Source organism: Buteo buteo, chromosome 1 (genome assembly GCF_964188355.1).
Source record: "Buteo buteo chromosome 1, bButBut1.hap1.1, whole genome shotgun sequence".
NCBI lineage: Eukaryota > Metazoa > Chordata > Aves > Accipitriformes > Accipitridae > Buteo > Buteo buteo.
This window is the reverse complement of record NC_134171.1, coordinates 56763737-56788407: the sequence shown is the minus strand read 5'-3', so window position 1 is coordinate 56788407 and position 24671 is coordinate 56763737. Positions and strand designations below refer to the sequence as shown.

At 39.8% G+C, this 24671-nt stretch overlaps 1 protein-coding gene across 4 annotated transcripts in view; it reads right to left on the bottom strand.

Annotated features, from left to right (window-relative positions):
* Nucleotides 1–21386, bottom strand: part of NFKB1 (nuclear factor kappa B subunit 1) — a 63230-nt gene extending 41844 nt beyond the window's left edge. For 2 of the 4 annotated variants that reach the window (XM_075031908.1, XM_075031918.1), the window contains exons 1-3: nucleotides 21233–21386; nucleotides 8867–8919; nucleotides 7647–7731 (exon numbers count right to left, since the gene is read on the bottom strand). In XM_075031908.1, coding sequence (XP_074888009.1) covers nucleotides 7647–7731; nucleotides 8867–8911 — 130 coding nt within the window. In that variant the 5' untranslated portion in view covers nucleotides 8912–8919; nucleotides 21233–21386. Of the gene's footprint in view, nucleotides 1–7646; nucleotides 7732–8866; nucleotides 8920–19413; nucleotides 20785–21232 lie in introns of those variants that run through there. The other 2 variants (XM_075031888.1, XM_075031898.1) reach the window with 2 other exon arrangements.
* Nucleotides 21387–24671: the final 3285 nt, after the last annotated feature.

Sequence of the window (24671 nt, the reverse complement as noted above, 5' to 3'; positions counted from 1 at the left end):
TGGAGTAAGAAGGGAAGTATTAACTCAAAAAAGTTAATTTTAGCTCAGAGGGCCTAAATGGGCAACTCTGATCACTCAGTTAAGACTCAAGGGTGAATAAGAACAGGATCCTCTCCTTGCCACTGACAAACAGCCTGGCCTTCCTGAGCTAAGGTTAACTTTTGTACTTAAACCCCTTGGGCTCTAAAGACTATACTCACAAGCTTTTGGCCCTAAGGCTTCCTACTGAATAGGTGCTTTTGAAAGTCTAGAGACAGCCAATGGGAAGCTCTGAGGTATGGGAATATAGGAGGAATTTAAGCTGTCTCAACATGCCCTAACAGTCAGAACGGCTTTAAAAAAAATCCTGGAATTGAGGAGACTAAACAATTTACATTCTTTTAATAATTTCAGATACACTTTTAAATATACTGGTGCCTTTAAAAACACTGAACACACTCTATTTCAGATGCAGACTCTATAATGAGATCCATCTTTGAGCATGATGCCAATACATAGCATTAAGTTCTATTAAAATTGTATTTGTATTTTCAAAGAAGGCTTCCTTAAACAACTTTCAGTCTTGCACCACTCCCTGAATAGTGGCTAACTTCATACCATAAACCTAATTCAAAGTTCACCAGTTTAAACAGCCTTTGAGCAGGCCCTAAAATCCAACGAGTACTCAGTGCCACCACAGTTAAGAATTCATCACCCGATCAAAGCTTAGCTCCAACTCTGATCATTTAGATTTTTTACATGGAGAAGGAAAGCTTTCTAGGTGGGTAGCTGTGAAATACCTCTTAAAATGCAAGCCAATCCTGAGTCTGAAAACGACAGTTCTGAGAGGTATGATTTCTTCTCTGCTTCTTGCTAAGCAGAGAAGATGATTCAGATTTCAATGCTAAAAATTCAATTGTTACCAAAGCAGATCCCAAATAACAGCTTCACTGTGAATACCTACACAATATTTTGCCAGCTATATTCCTGTTGGAATTATGTATCATCGTTTACTCTTATTAAAGGTATAAATGCTAAGGAATCAAGCAAGCTCACTGGGACACATGAAACCTCCAAAGCGGACAAGCCACGGCTATGTGGCAGAGCCTGCAAGCACATAAAGCATATCATGCCCTGCCAACATGCAGGTGCGATCTGCCTCTGAACAACTGCACCATCGGCAAGTACCATGTCATACAGCTACCTCAACTACGTAGTACTTGGCTTCAGCAGAGAGCTACACACTTGCATCAACTTTAATTTGCCAATAGGCCTAAAATTCACTGATAATTAAAAATAGCAGAGGATTCATTAATTTATAGTTTGTAGTATGAATATATGCATCATCCTCAGCTCCTCAATACAGCTTCACTTTAATAAAACAGACCTTCATGTTTTTAGTTAGCACAGGTCTTCACTAAACAGGCTTCTCTCAATATTAAAGTTTTGATAAATATGCTAATAGATGGAATTAGTATTTTGCTGTTGAAGTTAGCTGACTCAGCAACTGAATTAGCTTCATGCCAAAGTTACATTGCAAATGCCGGTGACGACAACTTCCCACATAAAGATCATTTATTTCCCAAGTCCAACACTCTTCCTGTGAAAAAGTAAACAGTGCTACAATTAAAATCTTGAACTCATGCAAAACAATTGCCCCAAGACCATATACACATCATCTTACATTAGAAAGCATGAAAAGCAGTTTGGACTTCAAAAATTTTAAAAGGTGTAGAGTAATATCTAGCTTTGGTGTGGTTTTATGTTTCAGTTTTTGTCTGTAACATGGAGTCAAGATGAGTCGAGCTGGGTTTAAGCATTGTATCAGCACTTAAATTGAAGACCTCTGTTCACAGACCTCTAACCCTTGTCATGCTTTAGGCATCTAAAATTTTATACTTTAACAATCCAGAAGCCTTGTATATTCTGGGCACTGGCAGAAATAATGGACCTAAAATACAACTGTGTAGTTCAACTTTCAACCAAGCCTCCAGGGCAGGATCTGCCAAGTAATTGTTCTTTGGCTTTTCTCCCCTTAGGAATTAATTTTCAAGGCATATACATTGGGTTAGTATCAGCACAAAATACTACTGCTTTCTCTTAAACATTAGCCAGAAAAGGAAGTACTCTTTTATCCAACAGCTAAGTGGCTGCAGCACTCCCAGGTTCCAACTTTTCCTCAACGTAAGGAAATTCAAACTCCTAAGAGAGGTATATACACTCTACTGGAATACTGGAAAGCTCAAGGCAAATTCTTCATACTGCTGAAGTGGTTTTACCTTGCATGGCATCTGTGAAAACTCAGGAAAACTGAAAACTTAGGACTGTGGTTCTTATGCCCCCTTGGGAAAAAGCTTATAAAAAGCATACAAAATATATAAAAAGCATACTGATACAAAAAATCAACATATCTTACATACTAATACTAGGAAAGTGCAAAAAAGGTGCAGTGTAAATGTACAAAGGCAAACCAGATGTCTGTTACCATTAATCCAGGTTATATAAATCATATACCAATGTATTTAAAACAAAGTTTTTGAGGTCTTACTTTAACCTTTGAGTTTTGTGACTAAACATTTTTTTTTTTTACAATGACTAAGCAATTCTGGCATAACATCTGAACCAGATCCAAGTAACAGTACAGAGAAGGCACTCTAATGCAAGGCACTTAATTACATCTGAAATGCTAATTAAAAATAAAGCAGCAATATTCAAGGGAACTTCCAAGCATAAATGGCATATTATTTTGACTATAAAAAGGATTTTACTTAGCAAAAGGTCTCATACAGCTGTCTTCACTAAACTCTGAATACTTCCCAGAAGTACATTAGACAGCCTAACATTGGCTGCATGTGGTTCCTTCTTTTTCTCTCTCTCATTCTCTCCCATGGGGAAAAGAAAAGATGTTTAGTGTTTTGCACAGGGAAGTTCTTAACTTTTAACTTTAATTTCATTTCTATTAGTAGGCATGTCTGGTCTAAGTAGATAGACAGGAGGAACGTGAAGATGTACACCTTGTAAGAGGAACTAACAATGATGAGATTTGTGATGATCTTTTGCACCTCTGCTCTATGCTGGAAAGTTGCTTGCTCTAAGTTCTTCTTTAACAAGCAACTCCCTTGTAAGTGTTAAACAACCACAAGAAGGAATGCTACTTAATGCATAACTTGAATTCTACTTTTGCCCTACAGAGAGGCTGAAGTGGCAACCAGTCATGGAGCTGGCCTCTACGCAGGGATGACTCTCAGAGTTGCCAAGAGCCAAGTTTTGACATGAGCACTCCTCACTATTTTCCTGGCACTGCTGCAGTCAGGAGGGCTAAGAACTGCAAATAAAACATGCAGTCCTCCAGCCTAGAGGGGGTTTGGTGCAGACTGCCACATCCTGGGTATGCTTCAGTGCTTCCTTTTCTGTCTTCTCGCCTTGGCTGCCACAGACCAACTCGCATCCCACTGCCTCCCCTCCACCCTGAGTCACAGTCCCACTTCCCCACATCTTCTTCAACTGCTACGTTTCTTCATTTTCCTTCCTGCCTGAGTCAGAGGCCCTCCTGCATCTTGACACTCCCACCACTTACATTCTTTCGTCCTCTTGACAGGCCTCACCCTGCACACCCACTTCCCAAAGGAGAACCCATCTTAGGCTCCCTCTTGTTTCCTTCTTCCCATCATAGCAAAGTCAAGAAAAAAGGGTTCTGAGAGGTTGGTGGGATATCCCTGCAAGTCTGGCAGCACTGTAGGACTAGTTGTGCCCTTTATCTAGCAGCTTACCTAGTACCTGAAGTCACTCAATTTAACCTGCAACCAGCTGTGGCCAAGTACCCCCCTCACCTCCTCTCTGTTAGTGGGTCCTCCAGAACAGGCATCTCACCCTTGTAATTGTGTGCTGTTTTGCTCATGAACATGGATGAAAATGCTCATAGCCTCTAGGTTTTGATTTTTAAACCAAACACTAACCCTCTTGTATCCATCCTGGCAGTGGTACCTTGCTGCTAAAAGCTCAGACTCTGTATCAAGCCTCTTACCCTTCCTGAAGGCCCATCGTAGCATTTGTATGTCCTCCCTCCCAGGGATTCACCTGCGCAGGAACCCTATTGCATCTCAGCTCTGCAGTGTGCAAAGCACGATGTTTAAAGCAAGCAGCACAGGGGCTTTGCTTAACCTCTCTCTTCCCTCAGGTCACTCTTCAAAATACAAGCACAGAAGATCTAGAAAAAACACTAGAAGTAGTATGCAAGTCAGCTCTTGCTTCTGAGGATTAGGGCCACTGCTATGGGACAGGGAAAATGAACGCTCATCTAATTTTTGGTGATAGTCAGGCTTCCTTGAATCTCTAACATTATCTCTCTCAGAAAAAATATGAAATAAAGTTCTTTGTAAGTGCTTTGTTTTTCCCTCTATGCCATTCTCTTTTCTCAACAGCAAGCATCACAGAGGGTTGGGCAGAGGAGGTTGAAGAAATACCAGAAAACTGTAATTTTAGCAGTCTCCAGGCAATACTGTTCAGCTGTTGATGGCCCTGCTTCAACTTCACAGGCTTAAAAATGCAACACCTTAATGCCAACAACTAGTTAGACCGGAGCCCCTAAACCCCAAAACAATTAACCAGTTCCCAAAACCATCTCTAACTGGCACACAGATTGCTACATTACATGGTTGTAGACGGCCTGGTATAAGCAGGAGGAAGTAAGAAACACCCGAAATTATAAAACACTTTGCATAGAACTCTGCCCATTTCCTCCCCAATTTAAGGCATCACTTTGTCCCTCCACAGTGGACATCACACTGATGCGTATCTGCTTTTACGCTGCCTAAATACATGCCACAGATAATGATCCCTTCTATCCCCAATGCCACTGAGGATTAGTGCCTAACTCCCAAAGGCAGGATACTTCCCAATGAGCCAAAGAAGAGGCTGACTTTGTGACATACTGCCTTTGCTGCTGGTGGTGTTTTAAACACACAGCTCAGTCCTGCAGTTTGCACTGTTATGGCACTTGTTATAGATACATCCTTTTGTCACCAAAGGCACACAGAGATTACTTCTCTTTCTAAATTTAGATGTAAATGTAGAACATGAACCATGTAACTACCTACTACAGCTTTAGAGCCAAAATAACCAAGCCTAATTTTCACTTAAAACTGACATACATGAGATAGAAAAAGAAGCAAGCAAAGACACTTGAGCACTGACAACCTCATGGAGAAAATCCTTGTCCCAACATTTCAAACATTTTCTACTGTTACTGTAAATATTAACATAACAGCAGAACATCTATCATCAGAAAGTCCCCAAATTCCCCTGCTATTTGTTGATTCAGCTATGCTGGCATGATATGGCCATCCACAGTTATATATTAAACCTGCCAACCAGTGTAATAAGTCTGACACTGTGCATTCATAAATGCACAGACTGAAAGGTGTAGGCACCACGTGAAATCATGAGGAACAATTAATGTCTTTGGTTCTTTCTGTTTAAATCATTCAACTGTCCTAGAGGAAAAGCCTTTTTAGAACACTTCTCAGCTAGGAGTACTTTTGGAAAATCCCACATGAATTTTTAACTGACCTTGCTCTGTAGAAAAAAATCATTAGTTCCTCTTTGGAAACAAGCATAATATATAAATTATTATATCACCTTGTAACTGAAGAGCTAGTCCATAGTAATGACACAACATAGTTTCAAGCAGGGGTGAAAGTAAGCATTATAGTGATACTATTCAAGAAACAATCACTATGGCATCATGAGATGCCACTGAAATGATCAACCTTTTCTAAAACTTAAATTATTAACTTTTTGTTTGTGTAACTTGAAACCCATGATCCTTTATTAAATCCCATTTTCTACAGAGGGAACTTGCCACCTATAGTGCAGCAATAGACAACTGCAGTGCCACTAAAAAAGAGAGAAAAAAAAAAGGCCTTTTCTAAGCAGTTTTGCAAATTAAGGATAGAGCTAGACTTAGCCCAGTAGGAGTCTTCTATGACTGCAGAACTCAGTGAATTCTTGACTCCCCCACATGGCTTTAAAAACAGCTGTTTTCTAGTTTAGACAGGACATAGATATCTGAAAATCAGTTTTATATCTCTGAATAATTTGTATGGAATGAGTCTGGCATGAGGACTACAGAGTAAGCTTAAAAGATACATGTAAGAGATATCATTATGAGGAAATAAAAATTCCAATAACCTTATTAGTTCCACAGCAACTCTGGGGGAACAGTGAAAAAAACCCTTGGTATACAATGCACAAGTCCTTTAATCCTACACAGATGAATCTTACTGAACAATTTTATGTGCCTTAATAAAAACACACTGCAAACAAATGATTGCAACATTAATTTGTTGGATGCTTGTCCATATTTGTCAAGAGCTTTGCTCATCAGAACATTTTATCTTGAAACAAAATTATCTGTACCATATGTGTTTCTTGATCCTTCCTCGCTACTATTCAGTCAAGAAAACTAAAGTATGGTTTAAACCAGGAAACACTGAAACAGTAAGCATGCCTTAATTTTTATTTTTAAATCAGCATTTATTGTTACTTTAGGGTGGAAGTTTACCTATGAAGTAAAAAGCTAATTGCTTTTTTCATTTTACCCTTCACACCTTCACTGCTGCCAAGTGTATCAAATATTGCAAACAGAAGTGATTTGCATTTTCAACAAAAGAAAGCAATCTGCAATACAGAAGATACCAGCTACATCTTGATACAACAGAGTCAAACAGATCAACAACAGAAAGCTTTCATGTTAAAAGACATTAATAGCTATACTGGAGATATATATATTGAGAAGAACCTTATACACTTAAATAAATTTTTATTTCCTTCCTCCTTTCATATCAGCTATTCTAATAAACAAAGCAGGAGAAACAGAGTTTTCTAAATTCAAGCAAGAAGTAACACTTATAAAGAAATTTAATCAGCAAAACCAGACCAAGGTTGATCAAGCAGCTAATAATACTGGCTGAGGTATAACACGCTTCTATTTGATATTCCTGTTCTGGAACCATACTGCAAGAACTGTGTATCAGACCTTTGCAGGATACTATTTGCTTATTTTCAGCAGTTGGTTGCAAAATTTGACTCTGAACTTTCAAACTAGTCTTATTATTCAGGAAATTGTCAGGTACTTTTAATACCAGACTGCCACTTTACAGGAAACGGAGAAGTCAAGAAGGAAAAACAGAGTCAAATGATACAGGAAGTTGAACATATTCTGTGTCTTATTAGTGAAAAACAAGCACCTTAAGAATTATTACAACAAATGAAACACTGTTCAAAAGAAAAAAAAAGTACATGTTGCACTCTGCAAGCTGGCAATACAAACATGTAGGTCACTGAAAATGCAAATTTAGAAAAAAAAACCAAAATAATTTATAAAAACAGGTAACTCAAGCTCTTTGGTCACTCAAACCATTTCACTAATTGAAACTTTCAGCTTCTGTACAAGCCAAAAGAAAATCAGATTTGCCTCACTGTTGAAAGTTTCATGAAGGTAAGAAAGAGATGCATAAAGGTGTAATAAAAAGCCTAGTTGACAACTTCGGGATCTAGTATTATGAAATACAAGTGTGTAAACAAAAAAGCCGCTTAAAAGAACTTCACAAAAGAACAGAAGAAGAAACAGCAGGACAATCGCACAATGAAATAGCAATGGTTCCTACCTGTTCGTAGTGGTAAGTCTGAAGTGATGTAATTTGTATTATTAAATAATGCATTCATTCCCATGAACTGATCCATTGCAAACATCTGTATTGAAAGAAAATACTCTTCATTACTACATATATACATAATTTCATAAAGCATCTATCAGCACAGAATTTCAAAGTTCTCTGCAAATATTGAGACTGCAAACACCCTGGTGCATTATGTAAACATTTTAAACTTTATTTTTGCTGGCAACAGCAGTGCAAACAAGCTGATAGTACTGACCAAGTTTCACCAGTATCATGAGACTGCACTGAACTCAGCCCAGTTTCTAAGCATGCGTTTTGCTTACATGCACTAGCAACTATATACTCAAAAGAGATTATTTGGTAAATTCTGAAAATCTGACGCTAGATGTCTTGCCCAAGACCTTGCTGAGAACTTGTGAGTTTTCATTTCTACTTCTGTGATTAAACCCCACCAGACTACATTCCTTATGTAAATATATTTACAAGCTCTAATGCAAGAAAACACTATATACAGGTCAAAGTTTAATTTATTTTTTTTTGAATACTGACATGTCTTAACTCACTGTAATTGTCGTCAGGTATAAATCTACCTTCTTCCAAAGTGGAGCAAGCATAAAGGAGAAAATAGTTTCTTTTTGGAAGTTAAGGTGGGTAGAAATGATTTGTTCTTCACTCAGACTTTTCACTCAAGCGCTATTCTCACAATTCAAATGAATCATGAAATAACCTAATGAGATCAGGAAGAGCTTCTGAAGAACTAGGCCTACTGATCTGTGCGAGTGAAGGAACATTTTAGTCATCAATGTCAATGCAAATTTCACAAAAAATTATATAAAGCAGCCTTTTAGGGCATAAGGGGCATTATTTTCAGATAAAGTCCAATGTCCACCACAGAAGAAATTTCAGAGCAAGTGTCACAGGCAGACAGGGCATAAAAATGAGCACTTTTTCAATTGCTTCTTTCAGCAGGCCTAGCTTTCCTTTTCATTTCAGCCATTTCACCAGTGGCGAGGCACTTTACAGGTCACATAAATACCTCAGAGAAAAACAAACCTAGATTTCCCCAGACCTGATTACTGCCAATAACTAGAATGCTTTTATATCTCCATGTTGTTAAGCCTAGGAAATGACAGGAGAATACAAGAGGAAGACAAAACAGAGAACTAGGAGAGAATACAGGGATACTGAAAGTACACAAATCCACTTACCTGAGGATCAGACACTCCCATAATATAGGAATCTTCTCCTGCCATTTTAAGTCCTGAAACACAAAACCATGATCAGAACTCTCATTTTTTTTCAATGTACAGCAATAGAGAAACTTGAAAAACATTAGAGTTAAAAGCCTCATCTCTGACCCTTCTTATTCTACTCAAAGTTCATGATTTACAAAATACTCTTAAAATTCCTCAGTATTTGAAAGGGGCAGCCTAAGGACAGGATAGACTCTTGGCACTCACAACTCAGTGTTGACAATGACAATTATGGATGTACAACACACCTAACCCTCCTTCACAGGTCTACATATAAATGCTGGACACTGGGTAAGTTTAGCCTGGCTTAGTTTTCCTGGGGCCAGCAGCAAGCCAGTAGCAGAGCCTGGAAATTTTCTTAGGAATTTATTAGGTCTATTATAAATGATTAGTGTTATTTCCTTTCATGTAGACGTTATTGAAAGAATTACAATTTCATTTATGTTGATCTTACTAAAAAAGGCTCTCCAAGGGAACATCTGAAAATAAACTAGTGATTATTTCAAGAGACTCATGTCTGTGTGCAAGCAGACACTTCAAATAAGGTTAGTAACTAACAGAAGATAGAAACATGTCACTGGCCCTCATATTCCACCACAGTGAACATGAGCCATGTTTTCCAGCAAAGCAAAGTGAACTGTGAAAACCTGCTGCCCTATGAAAGACAGTAGCAAGTGATCAGTAAACCAGTAAAGAAAAACTGAATCACCATGTACCTTCTACAGGAAGTAGAAAGGCAAACATCAAAAAGAATATTGGAATACTTGGGTACTTCAGTTTGATGGAGGCTCAATTCAGCTTGTTAACAAGCTCTAAAGACAACACATAGCCACCCATCCCATGCAAGTACAAAACGAAATAAAATTTTAAATGGAGAAATAGGAGACACTTAATACTCTGATGACTTCCAGGAAACAGGGTCCATGACGATAAAATTATTTTTTTTTACCTAGAAATAAAAGTACTCACCTGTTTGTAATTCAGTTTTAGAGATAAATATTTACTGAGCAATATTTATTTGTAGTATTTGGGCAAATATCAAATAACTGGTCATAGGATTTCAGCCAAAAATGAGTAACAGATATAACAAGCAGCCACAGTCACCCATGCTGTACTTCATCACCTAATACATCAGGATTTCAGCAATATAAAAAATACCAGTTGATCACATTATCTCACAGGCACATTCTGCAAAGCATTATTTTCATCAATAACTTGCTATTGTTATTATCAATCTTTATGGGAAAAAGTCAATATACAAGGCATAACAAAACCTTCAGCATACAACAAACTTTATTAAGATGATTTTATTTGACATTCTGTTCCACAGAAAGAATGTAACTCTCATCACCAATTGACAAGTTACTGAAATCACTGAAACAACTGTAATTTAGTTTTTGGCAAACACTTCCCAGTTAAAGGTGTAAGTATTACAGAAAACAATCTCAAGACCTCAACAGCCAACATTTTTTAGGAAGCGTTGGAAAATACCCACCCTGCTGATGCACACTGATTAGGTAACTGTGAGTGCAAATGCCAGATTTCTTCTGCATAAACGGAATAAAAACTGGTCCTAAAAGTCTTGTTTTGCGTTCTCTCATATTTAATCACTATTTCATGAGTCACATATGCAAAATTGTGTTCCAAAAAACCTAAAGGACCTAGATAACACAATAAATATGCTTGTTCAGAAAAAAAAGACTCTGAGGAGATAATATGAATAGCATCTGCCCACTTGCCTGTTTGTTAAATGTATACTTCTTTGCAAAACTTTCAAACACAGCATCTCACAGCCTTTTTCTGTAAGGCCAACAGGATAAATTTAACAGCATGTTCTATCGTCATAGCCCTATTCTAGTTTCTCAGACTGCACCTCTCTCACACCAGCAGAACTCTGGGAGAAGGGCAGTTTTCACACCTGCTACCTGGTCATTCATATTTACAGTTCTACAATACATGACTTCAACAAAGTGGAAAAGTACTGCAGGGACAGTATTTCTGAAAACTTTTCACTTAAAGTACTTTGATGTAAAAAGCAGAATCCATACAGAAATGGAACCTATCTGAAACAGTGCTTCAATTTCACCTGATCAAAATGGTCATTTCTGGCTTTTTGACTGATGCAATGAGCGATGTCATGAGAGCAAAGCATCAGTCATTAAAGACGAACGTTACACTCAGAAGCAGCAAGGTAACTACCCACACACTACCCAGTTGCTCTAAGTATGTACTAATGAATTTCTAACCAGGTATTAAACACAATCTCACTAGCACCAAAAGCACAGGTGGCTCTCGAGATCTTTTGTGTTCAACAGGCAGCTGCAGTGTTTGGGGGGGTCGTTAAAGACATTCTCCCTGGCTTAATGCTAAGCCAGTTTATTGTAAACACACAATGATTTAGATATGCAAACATATGCCTTTGTGTATGTAAACTGACACTTGATTGCTTTTTCAGGGCTTAGACAAAAATTAACCCAGCAGTTTAAAATGACCCCTCTAAGTGACAGAAAACACTCTCAGTTTCACTGTATGTTTTGTTCTCTTTCAAAGCCAAACAAAAGACAAAAACGTTGTGGGAGCCTAATGTCAAAATAGGATTCGTTTCCTTAAAATTTATTTAGTTAACAAATCCCTAAGCTTCCTCTAACAAGAAAATCAGGGCAAATCCAGGGACTCAATAACATGATTAAAAACCAAAAAGATACTTGCAGAAAAACAAACCCTAACATTAATTGTATGACTTTTAATTGGCCTCTTCCCTTATTGCTTGAGTTTCTAAGCACCCTTCCTACATGCATTAAGTGGTAAGATTAGCATCTACCACGAGTAGTTTTGTTCATTCTCTCCTTGCATGAGCTGTATTTTGGGGCAGAGACTGTTTTTATCCAAGCTGTATTTGCTGCTATATGCATCTTAGAGAAGTCAAGTCAAAACCACCTCTCTCTCATTGGAAGAAGATGGGGATTAAAATTGTTTTGTGGACGCTCATGTTGCCATATATGCCTGCTCCCCACATAATCTCCAATTCCCACAAACTGTACTGGAAACTTACATCTACAATAAAAAAATACCCCTACAGCTGCAGACCACAATCAACTACGACAGACTCCACCGTGGAGATTGTCTGAAGTCTTTCGGATAACAGGGTACAGGAAACTGAACATTTCAACTCACGGTATTTTTTAGTGTGAAAATTCAAAGGTGGGTGAAGGAACATCATTCAGCTCCTAGCGCAATGGGAAAATGTAAAATCCAGCTAAGTTTGTCCAAAACCACACAGCTGTGCCTACTGAGGGACTATAAGTGTGTATGGATGTGCATATGCACGTGTGCTGTATTCCTTTCTGCCCACAGCGGGTCAGTTGCCATTGTGAAAAAGGTTAAAAAAAAAAAAAAAAAAGAAAAAAGAAAAAACCTAGGAAGATATATATACATATATGGAATATGATGGGGTTGCACAAACCAACAGAGCAAACATAATGGCAGTTACTTTGCATCACTACTCCTCCTTAATAACCGAATAATATACCAGGTACAAGTAGGCACAGCTGGAAGAGCACGAGTTCATTTATTGTATTCTGAATATTTGTTTTAAAGCTTCAAAAGAATCAGGCATTTAAAATGGAAACAACATAATTAATGTAGGAATGCTCTCATCCAGGAACAAGAATTCTCATTTCTGTTTATCTTGATCATTTGATTTCAGATCTCTCTCCTGCTGTTCACCAACATCCACTGCGTGTAATTACCTTTCAAAAACAAAGATGTTTCTCTAACCAACTTTTTTTAGCCCCCTGATTTTTTGGAGCCCAGATCCTTCCCTCTATTGTTCCTCTTCAACTTTCCAGCCTGAATTTTAAAAATGAGGTAAACCATTTTCCTCTTTGATACCAGTATTCAATCCAATACCTACAAACAGGGAATGGGACTTCTTCCTATTACCTTTCTACAGACAAGCATAACCTGATGCAAATTTCATCACCTATGAGGAATCAAGCTTTAATGTTTGATTCAGATACCAATAGTCCAGTTATTTCTGAAAACATTTACAGACATCTCACAAAGCAGCTGCATGCCTTTTAAAAACCTTCAGACTTCAAACTTCATTCTTTTTCTTTCTAGCTTTGTTCTCATAGTGGTCTGGTTAAAAACCTGAACAGTATATATATATATACACTAACAAATTAGGAAGACTTCTTACTCCTCCAAGGAAATAAAATAATTTGAATATTATCCTAAATAGTTGAACAACACCCCCCCCCAAGAAAATTGAACTTTAGTGCCCCAAATCTACCTATTCATGTTTTGAAGTGCACCAACATGCTTACTGATGAAGTTAACATTTCACATAGGACCAGAGACAAAAAGCAAAACAAAACCAAAACATGACATACACTTCCTTTCCCAGACCTTCAGAGAGACACATCATGAGCAGGTCTCTACTTTTAATCTATGTTCTTTGAATATAAATGCATTTTTTAAAATCAACTTGGAGAGATGAAGGATGAACAATATCACCAATTTCTCTACCCCACAAAGACCTGCCTCATCATAAAAGAGTGTGATGCCTGGTGGAAACTCTTATCAGCCACTCATCTCTTAAACTTTCTGTACTTTGAGCCAACCAAACAAAATAAAAGCATAAAAACTGACGTGACAGGATGCCCATCGTAATCTCACAGAATTAATGCAAAGAGATTATTATTTTATGGAAGAAGGTTTTGTTATAGCACAGATCAGTTAACAGGATGGAAATTAAGGCATATTCTGTAAAAGGTACACTGAAGATACATATGTTAGTAAATAATGATCTTTATTGACCAGAGCTCATTATACTTGTGAACTGGAATTAGTCTGATGGTTTAAATAAATTTGTATGTTGAAGATCGGCCATCTCTTACTTTATGAGATGTTTTACATCAACCTGTTCTCACCTTTCAAGGCTGGGATTCAGAAAGCAAGTCTCAAGACGAGAAACTCAATTACTACACTTCAGCTGACTTTGAAAGCACAGCTCTTCCTGCAAGTTTTCTAGCAGAGTGTTTTTTCCTCTTTGACTTGGCTTTCATTGGAATTTACCTGTTACAAAACTTCTTTAACTGGACACTGAATGAAAGTCATGAAATTCACTGTTTTTATGGTTTTAGCCTGTTTATTTTGCTTATTAAAAATAGAGAGGAATAACAATGGAAGAGAGGCAAACATATTCATGTTTTACATATATTTTTGCTACATCAGGGCTATAAAACATGGCAGACTATCTGACTGCAGAGAACTGTTTTTAGGAACAGCATCAAGTTCTCTGAAATCCTGTAGCAGCCATGAAATATTGAGGTAGAAAAAGTAACAGTTGTACTGTACAGTCTCTACAATGTGTTTTACCTGGTTTTGTTTACTTCTTTTAGTGGCAACTATCCATCCTTGAGTCTCATTTTTCTATCCTTTGCAAAATATAATCTGTATCTGTATAGAGACAACTGTTTTAGAGATCAGCATTTCCCAAATGGAGATGCTGGGAAATGTATTGTGCAATAGACACTGCGGGTTGCTGGGTCAGGGCTGGAAGCAGGACAAGAGCTGCTGAGAGGATTTTGGCTAGAGGACAGAGCAGGCTGCTCTGACAGAACAGAGATACTGATCCAAGATGTTAAGTCTCAAGCCGTCATCACCGCAGTGCCTTCAAAATCAGAATGCTGCCCATCCCTTGCAATGCCTGGCATCTTCACCTTAGCTCTGGCCACCTCCTCTCAACTTCATCTAGCACTTCATTTCCCTTGCAACCCAGTTATTCTTCCCAAAATACTGGGAGGACAGCTCCAGAGCAAAAACCTTTGGTGCAGAATATATTCTTAGAGAAGCACAGTGAGGGAGAAAAGGAAGTTTGAGAACTGCTATTTTCTACATCTGCACAAAATAGCAGGCCATACATATACACAGGCTTAGGTCTTCTGATGCATCAGAGGACACACAAGTTGGGTCATGAACCTACAGCAGTTACATGGACAGCCCTCAGTTTAAGCTGTGCATGCCCTTCTAACCACTTTAATTATTTAAGACTGAATAAAAGATTATTTTCTTAAGAAAAATAAATCCCACTTTTTGTTAAATGCAATGTAACAACAGTGGGAATATTGTACCGGCAGGATTCCAAACAGTTGCTGGCATTTTGAACACATATTGTCCAAACCTGCTTAAAGCATGTCTACACAACTAAACTCTTAACAGCTGTTAGCTACCAGCACCTTGTACTTCCATTACTGTTGCCACTAATGAAGCTGCTGAAGAAGAAAATTTTCAGGAGAGGAAGAGTAGGGAAAGAAGAAAGACATCCCCCTCCCAAATACTAATCAAGCAAAATCTTAACACAGAAAAGGTTTTAGCAATGGTTATTTACATTGTTCTCAACTACTCATTTTGATTGCATGCATTTTAATAAATTACACTGCTTCTGAAGTCCCCAGGCAAAGGTTAAGACTGGACCAAACATTTTTCATTTAGATGAGCACTGTCCTGATGCAGAGTCTGGAAAAGCTGCGAAACTGCAAGCTATACATACATGGTTGGTTTTTTTTTTAAATAAAAGGAAAAGAAAGAGATGTGCTACAGACAGCAAATCCCTGGATTATTCAAAATAAGAGGTGATAAACAGCTGTAGTATTCTGAAATATACAAAGTAAATAGAACCAAAACATAAGGGAACATCATGCATACTTTCACTCACATTATTGGCATAGATCTCTTTGGCGCAAACAGGAAAGAAAAAGCAGTTTAAAAGCCATGAGAAGTGATTGCTAACTTGCTCAAGTTGACAAGGAGCCCCATCAACTATACTTTTTTGAAGGTTTTGAAGCAATGAAACAGACCTGAAATTTGAAGTTTGCCTTTAAATGTTAAAAGTTTACTAGTATTTCTTCTCCCATCTAGGACTTCAGTACCTGGGGGTACAGGGAGCTGTTTTAAGGAAACTGTACTCTCAGTATAAAACTCAACAATGCTCAATTTCCGCAAAAGAGGCATACGGAAGTTGTATTTTTTAACTTTTCTTCAGCTACCACAAAGACATGTAATCTCTGAATGAAGACTTGAGTACAATTTCTCAGTATACAAGTGAGAAAAGGTTTGTGCAGAGAGACATTTTTATCAAAGATACTGCTTTCTACAGACTTTTTCTCATCTGTAGACAGTTGCAGCTGCAATAACACTATATAATCCTAAATGACACTGTTTGTTTTTCTAACATAACAGCACAAATTGCCTCCTCTTGTTATTAATTAAGTCTGCTTATTATTTCCTGTTGGGTGGGACCTGCGAGTTCTGGCTGTGTATTTTTAAAGTTAAACTAAGTGAAAATTTTCAAATATTTTGTCATGAGAAGATGCATTATTGGACAGCAGTAGAAAAACTAGGAAACATTTAGGAAATTAAATCTATCACAAGTATTAAAGAGAGTTCAGAATTGTGATGCACTGAATCAGAACTGTTGGGTGCTGAATTCTTATAGGAAATCTAGACTCAAATTTATACTACACTATATACTAAACTAAACTATACTAACTACTAAATTTGAAGAAAAATCCATAGCATGAGGAAATTCGCTTGGCAAAGAGTAACTGGACTACCTGAATGGTTGCTTTATTAATTATCTTTTACATATCAAACAGAATTTTTGTGTAAGCATTTTACTCCTTTCCCAAATGTCAAAAGTAGTGAACTAACATGATAAGAGGAAACACTAAGATGCCATAAACATATAAACTGTTTTTCCAGGATACTGTCAGAATAAAGTTAGAATGTTTTTGTTAAAACACATTCAAAGCAACTTAAACCAAAGGAATAAACAGTATTCAAATAAATGGCAAACATACTCTGGTATACATATAATGCTAAGTATATGTAAAAATCCTGAGGTTCAACACAGCAAAACAACTCTAGTAACTAAACTGTCTTTTAGCAATGTGGGATGGTAACGCTACTTGAACTAACCTGAATACCATGTTAAAATGCTGTTACTTTCCCCTACAGATTAAAAAGAAACACTGAATGTTCTTTAGAAATAGTTCTAGTTCATACAAAGTTGTTCATCAAAGTCAAATTTTAACTTAAAGCCACACATATCCATTTTGTAAGCCTTAAGTGTAATGAATCATCAATATCAAACAGCAAACCTTCTCCTTTTGGGGGAGAAAGAACAGCATTTCTGAGAAGCCAAGTAGCAAGCAAACCCAAGATTTCAGAAGTCCAGTTCACATAAGGTTTGCTGTATCACCAGGTACTTTCACACAGGTTCTGGGGTCTTACTGAAGACACAGTCCCTCATCTCATGAACAGCAGCAGAGGGCTCAGAACATAGCAAGGGCTGTTACCACTGCAATCACAAAAGTGAGCTAAGAGATTCTCAGTGTCCTTTTGGTTTCGAATAGCTACTGAAAACATAACATCACAGAAACAGTCAGTTAAGTAACACCAGTAAGTGGAACCAAACAGGTAAAACTGAGTCCAGCACCATTACAGTTATACCCTAGGTTTCAAATTTACAGGTGCAAGGTGGTTACTAAGGCTTATTTGGGGGGGGTGGGGGGGGTGTTTTTTGTGGTTTTTTTTTTTCCAAAGAAATAGTACAACTCCTGCAGCCTCGATTTTCTACAATAACCTATGACACAACAAAAACCACTTAATCAGACCCCAAAAACATCTGCTCACTTAGTTTTTACTTCATTTGTATGGTAAAATCTGTCCATAAGTGTTTAAACACATAGAAATAAGATCTTTAAAAGAAACAAACAAACAAAAAAACAAACAAAAAAAAACCCAACACCACACAACTCAGACCTACTTTGCTCTTGATCTGTTGATACCAGCACAGTTTGCTTGGAGGATGCAATGAAATATAGAGGTATTTCAGTTTAGCTAATTCTGCATTTTAAATGAGAAAAAAAAAAAAAGTATCTGGCACTGCTTTTCAAAAGAACATAAAAGTTGCAAGGGGAAAAAAATGCTAGCAGTAGCAATAGTAGCTTCCTCTCCACACATGGTCTGTCAGCTCCACCTAAATCCTAAACAAAGGATTTTACCTTGAGACTAGAATAATTTGAAATCTTTTAAGGCCTTACTTCTGAAACTGTCAACAGTGCTTCAGCAAAATATATATGTTTAAATGAAAGCACTGAAGAAGACTCACTGCATTATTTCTATGCCCAAAATTAGATGCAAATTTAGTGCCTGACTGACTTAAGGGCACAATTAATGACAACCATAATTATGATCTTATCAATGTAGAACTTCTTAAAAGGTTCACAGGGTATTTAAAGGACATCAATTTACAACTTCCACTTCTAAAATAACTGTGTCAGAGCTAAAAGTGACCAAGACCAGGAACTTCTTTTTCATTATTTGCCTGAAACATTATCTCCTCTTTGTTTTATAATAGCTGTGTTATTTTGTGTCCGAGAACCACAGAAAAGCTATCAACACGTTGGAAAAAAAAATTTTAACTAAAGTTAGAGTTTCCATTAGTTGCTTAGGGAAATGAGTAACAATTTTCTTTAAGACTAATACTTCTGAATTTAGAGTTGGCAAACATTTACAGCACCGAAAGGTGATAAGATTTTAGCAAGTACATTTTGAAGAGATCTGTGAAAACAGAGTAATTAACCAGAATCTCTGAAGACCAAGGAATTTTCTCATCACTAGCTACACCAGAAAGCCAACTAAGTTAGTAAAAAAAAAAAAAAAACCACATTGTCTTTCACTGTATCTTTGCAACTTCAAAACATTTACTTTGTATGCATTTAGCTACTGAGGGACACCTGAACTTTCTAGTCAGCATAGAGCACCCTTGATGGTAAAGACTCACAGGCCTCCAAACTTGGTTCCTGTCCTTCCAGATTCAGTGATGATAAGCATGATAACGTAAATTCCTAAATGCACTTATTTCTGGAGTTCGCATGTATTCATGAGACAATGGCATGGTAAGATTTTGGCAAAAGGCAATGATGAAAAGGAGTATTGTTTTCACAAAAACTCAAAATTCTATTAATTAGCAAATTTGCATCAGTGATATTTATTTGTAGGTATCCATTCCTGAATTCACATAATGCCACCTCAATGAAAAAGGTAAATTTAAATTTATTATTAAAATGTAGTTTAAAAATAAAATACATAGTAACTGAAAAACAATTAAATAGCTGGTTTTCAATAAATGAAGCAGGAAATTTTCAAATGTGCATATAAATGAAGTACCACTGTCTGCTTTCCACCCTCTTGCCCTCTCCCAAGATTCCCTTTTCTCTCTCCCTGCACACTTTTTTTTTTCCAGCAAACTTTTCTGATTTCAAAATATATACTACAAAAACCTTACCAAGATGCTGACTGAACTAAGCAAATACAGGTATGAAGTCTATCTGCTACAACATTATTTTTTAAAAACACACAACATGACACACAGTGATACAAAGCCATTCTCAGTTTTACAACCTTAACTCTACTCAAAGTACATTCATTACCTGCATGAGAAAATAATTTCATTTTTTGATGACTCTACCGCTGACTGACATTTCTTTCTTTAAAAATGGGACAAAGGGTGGAAAGAAAAAGGCTTTTTCCCTTCTGTTTAATTTTTCAGATTAAATTATTTAACAGATCTTGCACATATTTCAGCACTGAGTTTCCTCGAAATCTCCACACTCTGTGGTAGATCCCAACAACAGTTACTTCGGCATAACTGTCAGTTAAATGCTTGAGCCAGGGAAGTTCACAGAACAGAGGATCTGCCTCTGGATAGTTAGAGGCTGCTTTTTCCTCTTTCGTTTTCTCAATTAAACTGTAGTCATTTCTGTAGATTACAAAACGCTGCAGACAGGATGACGTCTTAGAATGACGATGTCTTGGTTAATGCTTTCCTAGAATGGGCTGCTACATTCTCTTCCCAGAGAATAAAAATGCTTTGACTGAAATACTATTTCAAAAGTTGATACTTCACAGTACATAGCACAGAGACTCTGAATGTCAATAATAACAAAGTGCTGTATCTTCAACCCTATTCTGTGAGCTTGACAGTGGTCGTGTAGCACCTTACAGCACGTAAAGCACAAGGTGATATGGCAGAGAATACATCCACTTAGTACTAATTTTCTCTGTGAACAGAATAAATGAAGAGAGGACTTTTGAAGCACAAAACATGTCAAATATGATCGGCGCTTTAAAACCATTTTTAAAAAAAATAATCTGTATTTCCTTTAAAACATTATTCTTTAGCAAAGATGTTGAGCGTTTCAAACCAGGAAGTTGAAATGCAGCAGATGATCCCTTGCCTACAAAGGCTTATCCTGCAAATGCTTACAGGCACTCATATTTACTTATTTGAAAGAAATTACATAGCAGTACACTGCATCATGATAATGGCCAAATAACACATAGCTCGTCTGTACTACAGTTCAGAAATAAGACTCTATGTTACGTTCCGTTTTATGTTTTTTCAAGAGCAGCTGGCAACCATACAACGGCAGACACTCCAAACTGTGTCTCAGGTTAAAGCACATACGTCACCTTCGAAACCAAAAGCGTAAAAAGCAACACCACCTTTGCCAACAAGCACCCACTACATGGTCACCAGAAGCTGGGCTTTCCAATTTTTTTCACTTTACTTGACAGTCCTCCACAGACACCCGTTCCTAGCTAGGAAGGTATCAGCTGAAAAGCCTACTACGTGCTTAAAAAATAGTCACGAAAGAGGCGTGAGGCGGTCCGCGCACTAACAGAGTGCAATTTTTCAAACCCGCAACAGAAAGGAAAGCGCGGTGGCAATCGCCCCTTTCAGAAACTGCGCACCGGGAAGAAGGGGGTGCCGCCTCCCCGGGTCACCCCGCCGGCAAGGCCGACGCCGCCACGACCCACAGCCCCCGCCCTTAGCCCCCCCCCCCGCGTCCCGCCACACGGCACCGGCCGCCGCCGCTTGCCCGCCGGTTCCCCTCTCGCTCGCTGCAGCCACCCCGGCGAGCGCAGGCAAACCCCCCGGCAACCGCTCCCGGCTCTTCAAGCGGGAAGTCCGCGCCCGGGCCGAGGTCACAGGCGAGCGAGAGGCTGGGCGGGGGAACGGGACGGGACGCGCTTCCCGCCGGCAAACCTCCCCTCCGGGGGGCCGCCACGCTCTCTACAGTGCTTCCCCCCCCCCCCCCGCCAGCCCCGAGCAGGGCTGCCCGCTGCCGCCCCGGTCTCGCTCCGTGCGGGACGGAGGACGCGCAGCCAGCGGCAAACGGGCGCCGAGGTAAGGGTAGGGGAGAAAGGCGGCGGCGAGCGGCCGGTCAGGGGCCGCCTGGGGCTCACCCGCGGCAGGGCTGGGCCGGGCTAGCGGCGCCTCCTCGTCGCGTCGTCGTCGTCGTCTGCCGTTGGCGGGTGCCGGCCGCGCGTCCCTCAGCGCCGCGCCATGTAACCGGCGTGACGCCGCCGGCGCCGCCCGCGCCCTCTGCCGCGCGGACTTTCCCCCTCCCTCCCGCCCGCCCCACCGCGGGCCCGCTGACGAGGGCCGAGGGCAGCCGAGCGGCACCGGCCTGCGCGGCGGCCGCCGCCTGCGTAGCCTCCACCCCCGCCTACCCCTGCCCCCCGGCCCGCCGAACTTCCTGGCTGGAAATTCCCGCTGACGCTCCGGCGGCGCAAACGGCCGCGCGGGAGAGGAGAGGAGAGGAGGGGCGGGGCGGGAGCGGGCAGCCGTTGGGGGGCAGAGAGGGAGCCGGCGGCCGTTGGGCGCGAGCCGCCGTTGGGGGGCGGGAGAGGGTCGCCCGTGCCGCTCCGAGCACCACCGGCCGCCTACTGGCGGGGCCCCCCCTCAGCCCCGCGCGCGGCAAGGGCCGCCCGCCGCCTCACGGCTGAGGAGAAGCCCACCCCGGGCGGGCGAGGAGAGGCAGCGGCGAAGCGAGCAGGGCAGCGCGGAGCCAAGGAAGCGCCTGCCTGAATGCCTGCCTGCCTGCCACCCACTCGCTGGCGACGAAATCCCTCCCTCAGGGACAGGCCCTCCCGCCGGGAGGAAGCCGCGTGAATACGCGAGCCGTTTCATCCCGGGGGAGTTAACCACCCCCTCGAGAGTCACCCTGCCGTTGTCCGTGTTGCTTGGCCCACAGCGACGTTCTCAACGCTGCTGCGGTGTCGGGCCCGACCTGGCGGCTGGCGGCCTTTTCTTGTTGGTTGGCCCCTAAAACAGTTCTGAAGGGAAGGGAAGCGAGACTATGCATAGAGTGAGTTTAAACCCACTTACATGGTTCCTGGCTGTTGGCTGGCTTTCACGGGCACTTGGTAAAAGGAGGTTTACTGATTGACTACCACTTGACTTCTGAAAACAGCACTGAGCAGAGAGTACAGGCTACACAGCACCATTTTTCCTGTGCATTTATATAGCTTCTGGCAGAGCAGGCTCCCGGGTCAGTTAGCTTCTGTTAAATAGCGCCAACTATCAATAATATGCTGCTCTTCTTCATAGTGAAATCCAAGTTTGTAGTACGGTAACCAAGTCTCCCAGACACATCTAACCAAGGCTAAAGAAAGTCAGCCACGTTTAATTGGCACAAGTATTACGTGAAACATTTAAGTTCAGACATCTTTATGCCCAGTCTTAAATATCTGGTTTGGTAAGGGTGAAGAGCATCTCAAATCAGCAGCCAGCATGGTTTACCTGATGTGTCTTAGCCCAGAAAGTCAGCAGCACACCTGAAAAGCACCCGTGGGGCATTTTGTTATGCTAAGGCCGCATGAGGTGGAACTTTACTACTTATCTCAGAGTTGAATGAGACTAACAAAAGTCATAATTTATAAGAAGGATTAAAAAACCCACCTGTAAATGAATGAAGTGATATGACTATTGCTTCTTGTATTGAAGCAAGGAACTGAAATCTAGAGCAAAAATGGATTCAAAAGAAATAGGGTCAAATCATAAGCCAGCTATTGACTGGAACAAGAAGAAAGGGTTATTTTTACCAGAGAGCTATTACAGCCTTATCTTTAACACTGTATAGATAGCCCAGTCATGTCATAGAGGGAGACTATGCTGCTGAACGCTTCCAGTCCATCCAAATGGTAGCTGATTTCATTCCTGGAAAGGGAGTAGATTCAGATGTTGCACTTTGTGCCCCATCTCTAGGTTGGGACAGAGAGGTACTTGTTTAAAAGTAGTGCTGAGACTGCAAAAGAGAGCCGGGAAAGGCAAAGGATTTTCTCTGTCTCTTGATAGAAGAACTGAAATCTCACACAGGTTACATATACATATGTATGAAGAGACAGTCGTTTCCTTTATTTGGATTGCCACTCGTGCTCTGTGATGCAGTTGTAAAAATGCATTTCCCCATTCTCTTCCCAATCCAAACTCGAGATTGGGAGTGACTCAGCATTTCTGAATAAACCATGTTTTTTGTTATTAAATGGGGATACTTTCTGGATGCTCAAGACCCAACATTAATCTTTTCTGTGAAAGCAAGTGCACTGAAGTAAGCAGAGAAAGTAAGGAGAGAATTGGGCCCCAAAGCCCTTTAAGAAGGAAGTCTACATGGATTTAAAATACAAGAAGTTTCAAAATAAGGTTCATTTGAAAGGAAAGGTGCCATGTCACAGCTAGTCAAAGGCATACTCACAGGGCAAAACCTGTACTAACAAGTACCAGGAAATCAGACAAGGTGGAAAAGTTCCAAAACTTAAGGAGACTTACCTGGTGGATTTATTTTAAAAGGACACGTTATCAAGCACTCAGACTCAGCTTTCCCTGCAAAGTCCTTATCAGCTTCCACAAACATCTAGGTTTTAAAAGAAAATCCTCTTCTCAATTATAGTTAAAGCATGAATTTGTCTTTCTTATAACTTCACACCATAACAGAAACTTTATTTTTACTGAAACCCACAACAATGCCAGGCTGTAAGCCCACAGTTCAGTAAAATTATCTTCATAGGACACACTAGATAAATGAACTGCTATAAAGCACATGCTTCTCACCATAAGAGTCAAATGAGCAATTATTTCTCTAATCCTATTTCCAACCACTACGAAAATTAGGCAGATAATATAGAGTCAGGTGTGAGTGGTTTGCAGTGATAAAGTGGTGCCCCTTTCCTGGATAACACAGGTTTGCAGTATTACCATCAAGATACGTTAGTGCCTGGACAATAGCAGCTCACAAATGAAGAGCAGGTGATTAAGCTGAACCTAAAGGAGAAAGTCCTTATGCTTTTGAGCTGAGGGAGATATTGTGAAATGTTTCTAGCTATGTTACAGTGTCTGGTAGTTGGGGAGGTGCGTTGGAGGCAAGGCTTTCTAGTTGTATGCTTACTCAGGCTGTTTCACCTTAGCAAGTTTGTGTATGTTTAAGTTTCCTGATATGTAAATTCACTCTAGGACCTGTATCTGTTCTCTGCTAGGTTTGCTCTGGGAGTACAGATCCCTTCCTAAGGTCAGAAATCTTTGGCCTCAGTACTTTTTAATTCTGTAACTAATACTGTTTCTTCTCATGAACAAAGTGTTATTTCTGAGAATTAATCTTTATTTATCCAGGGATGTCTGAAAACAGATACATGTGTAAGATTGGGAGAGATTTTTAAAATAATCACTCTTCACTTTAATTGGTATGCCTGAACTGGAGAAAAAAAATCATTGATGTTTCCTACTTTATTTTTTCCCTGTTTCTGAGGTATTTACTGGAATCGGGACAGGATCTTTGTGTTCCCCTTGACGTTGTAGCTTTGATACTAAAACAGGAAGAGATGAGGGAAAGTCTAAAATAGCTACTGA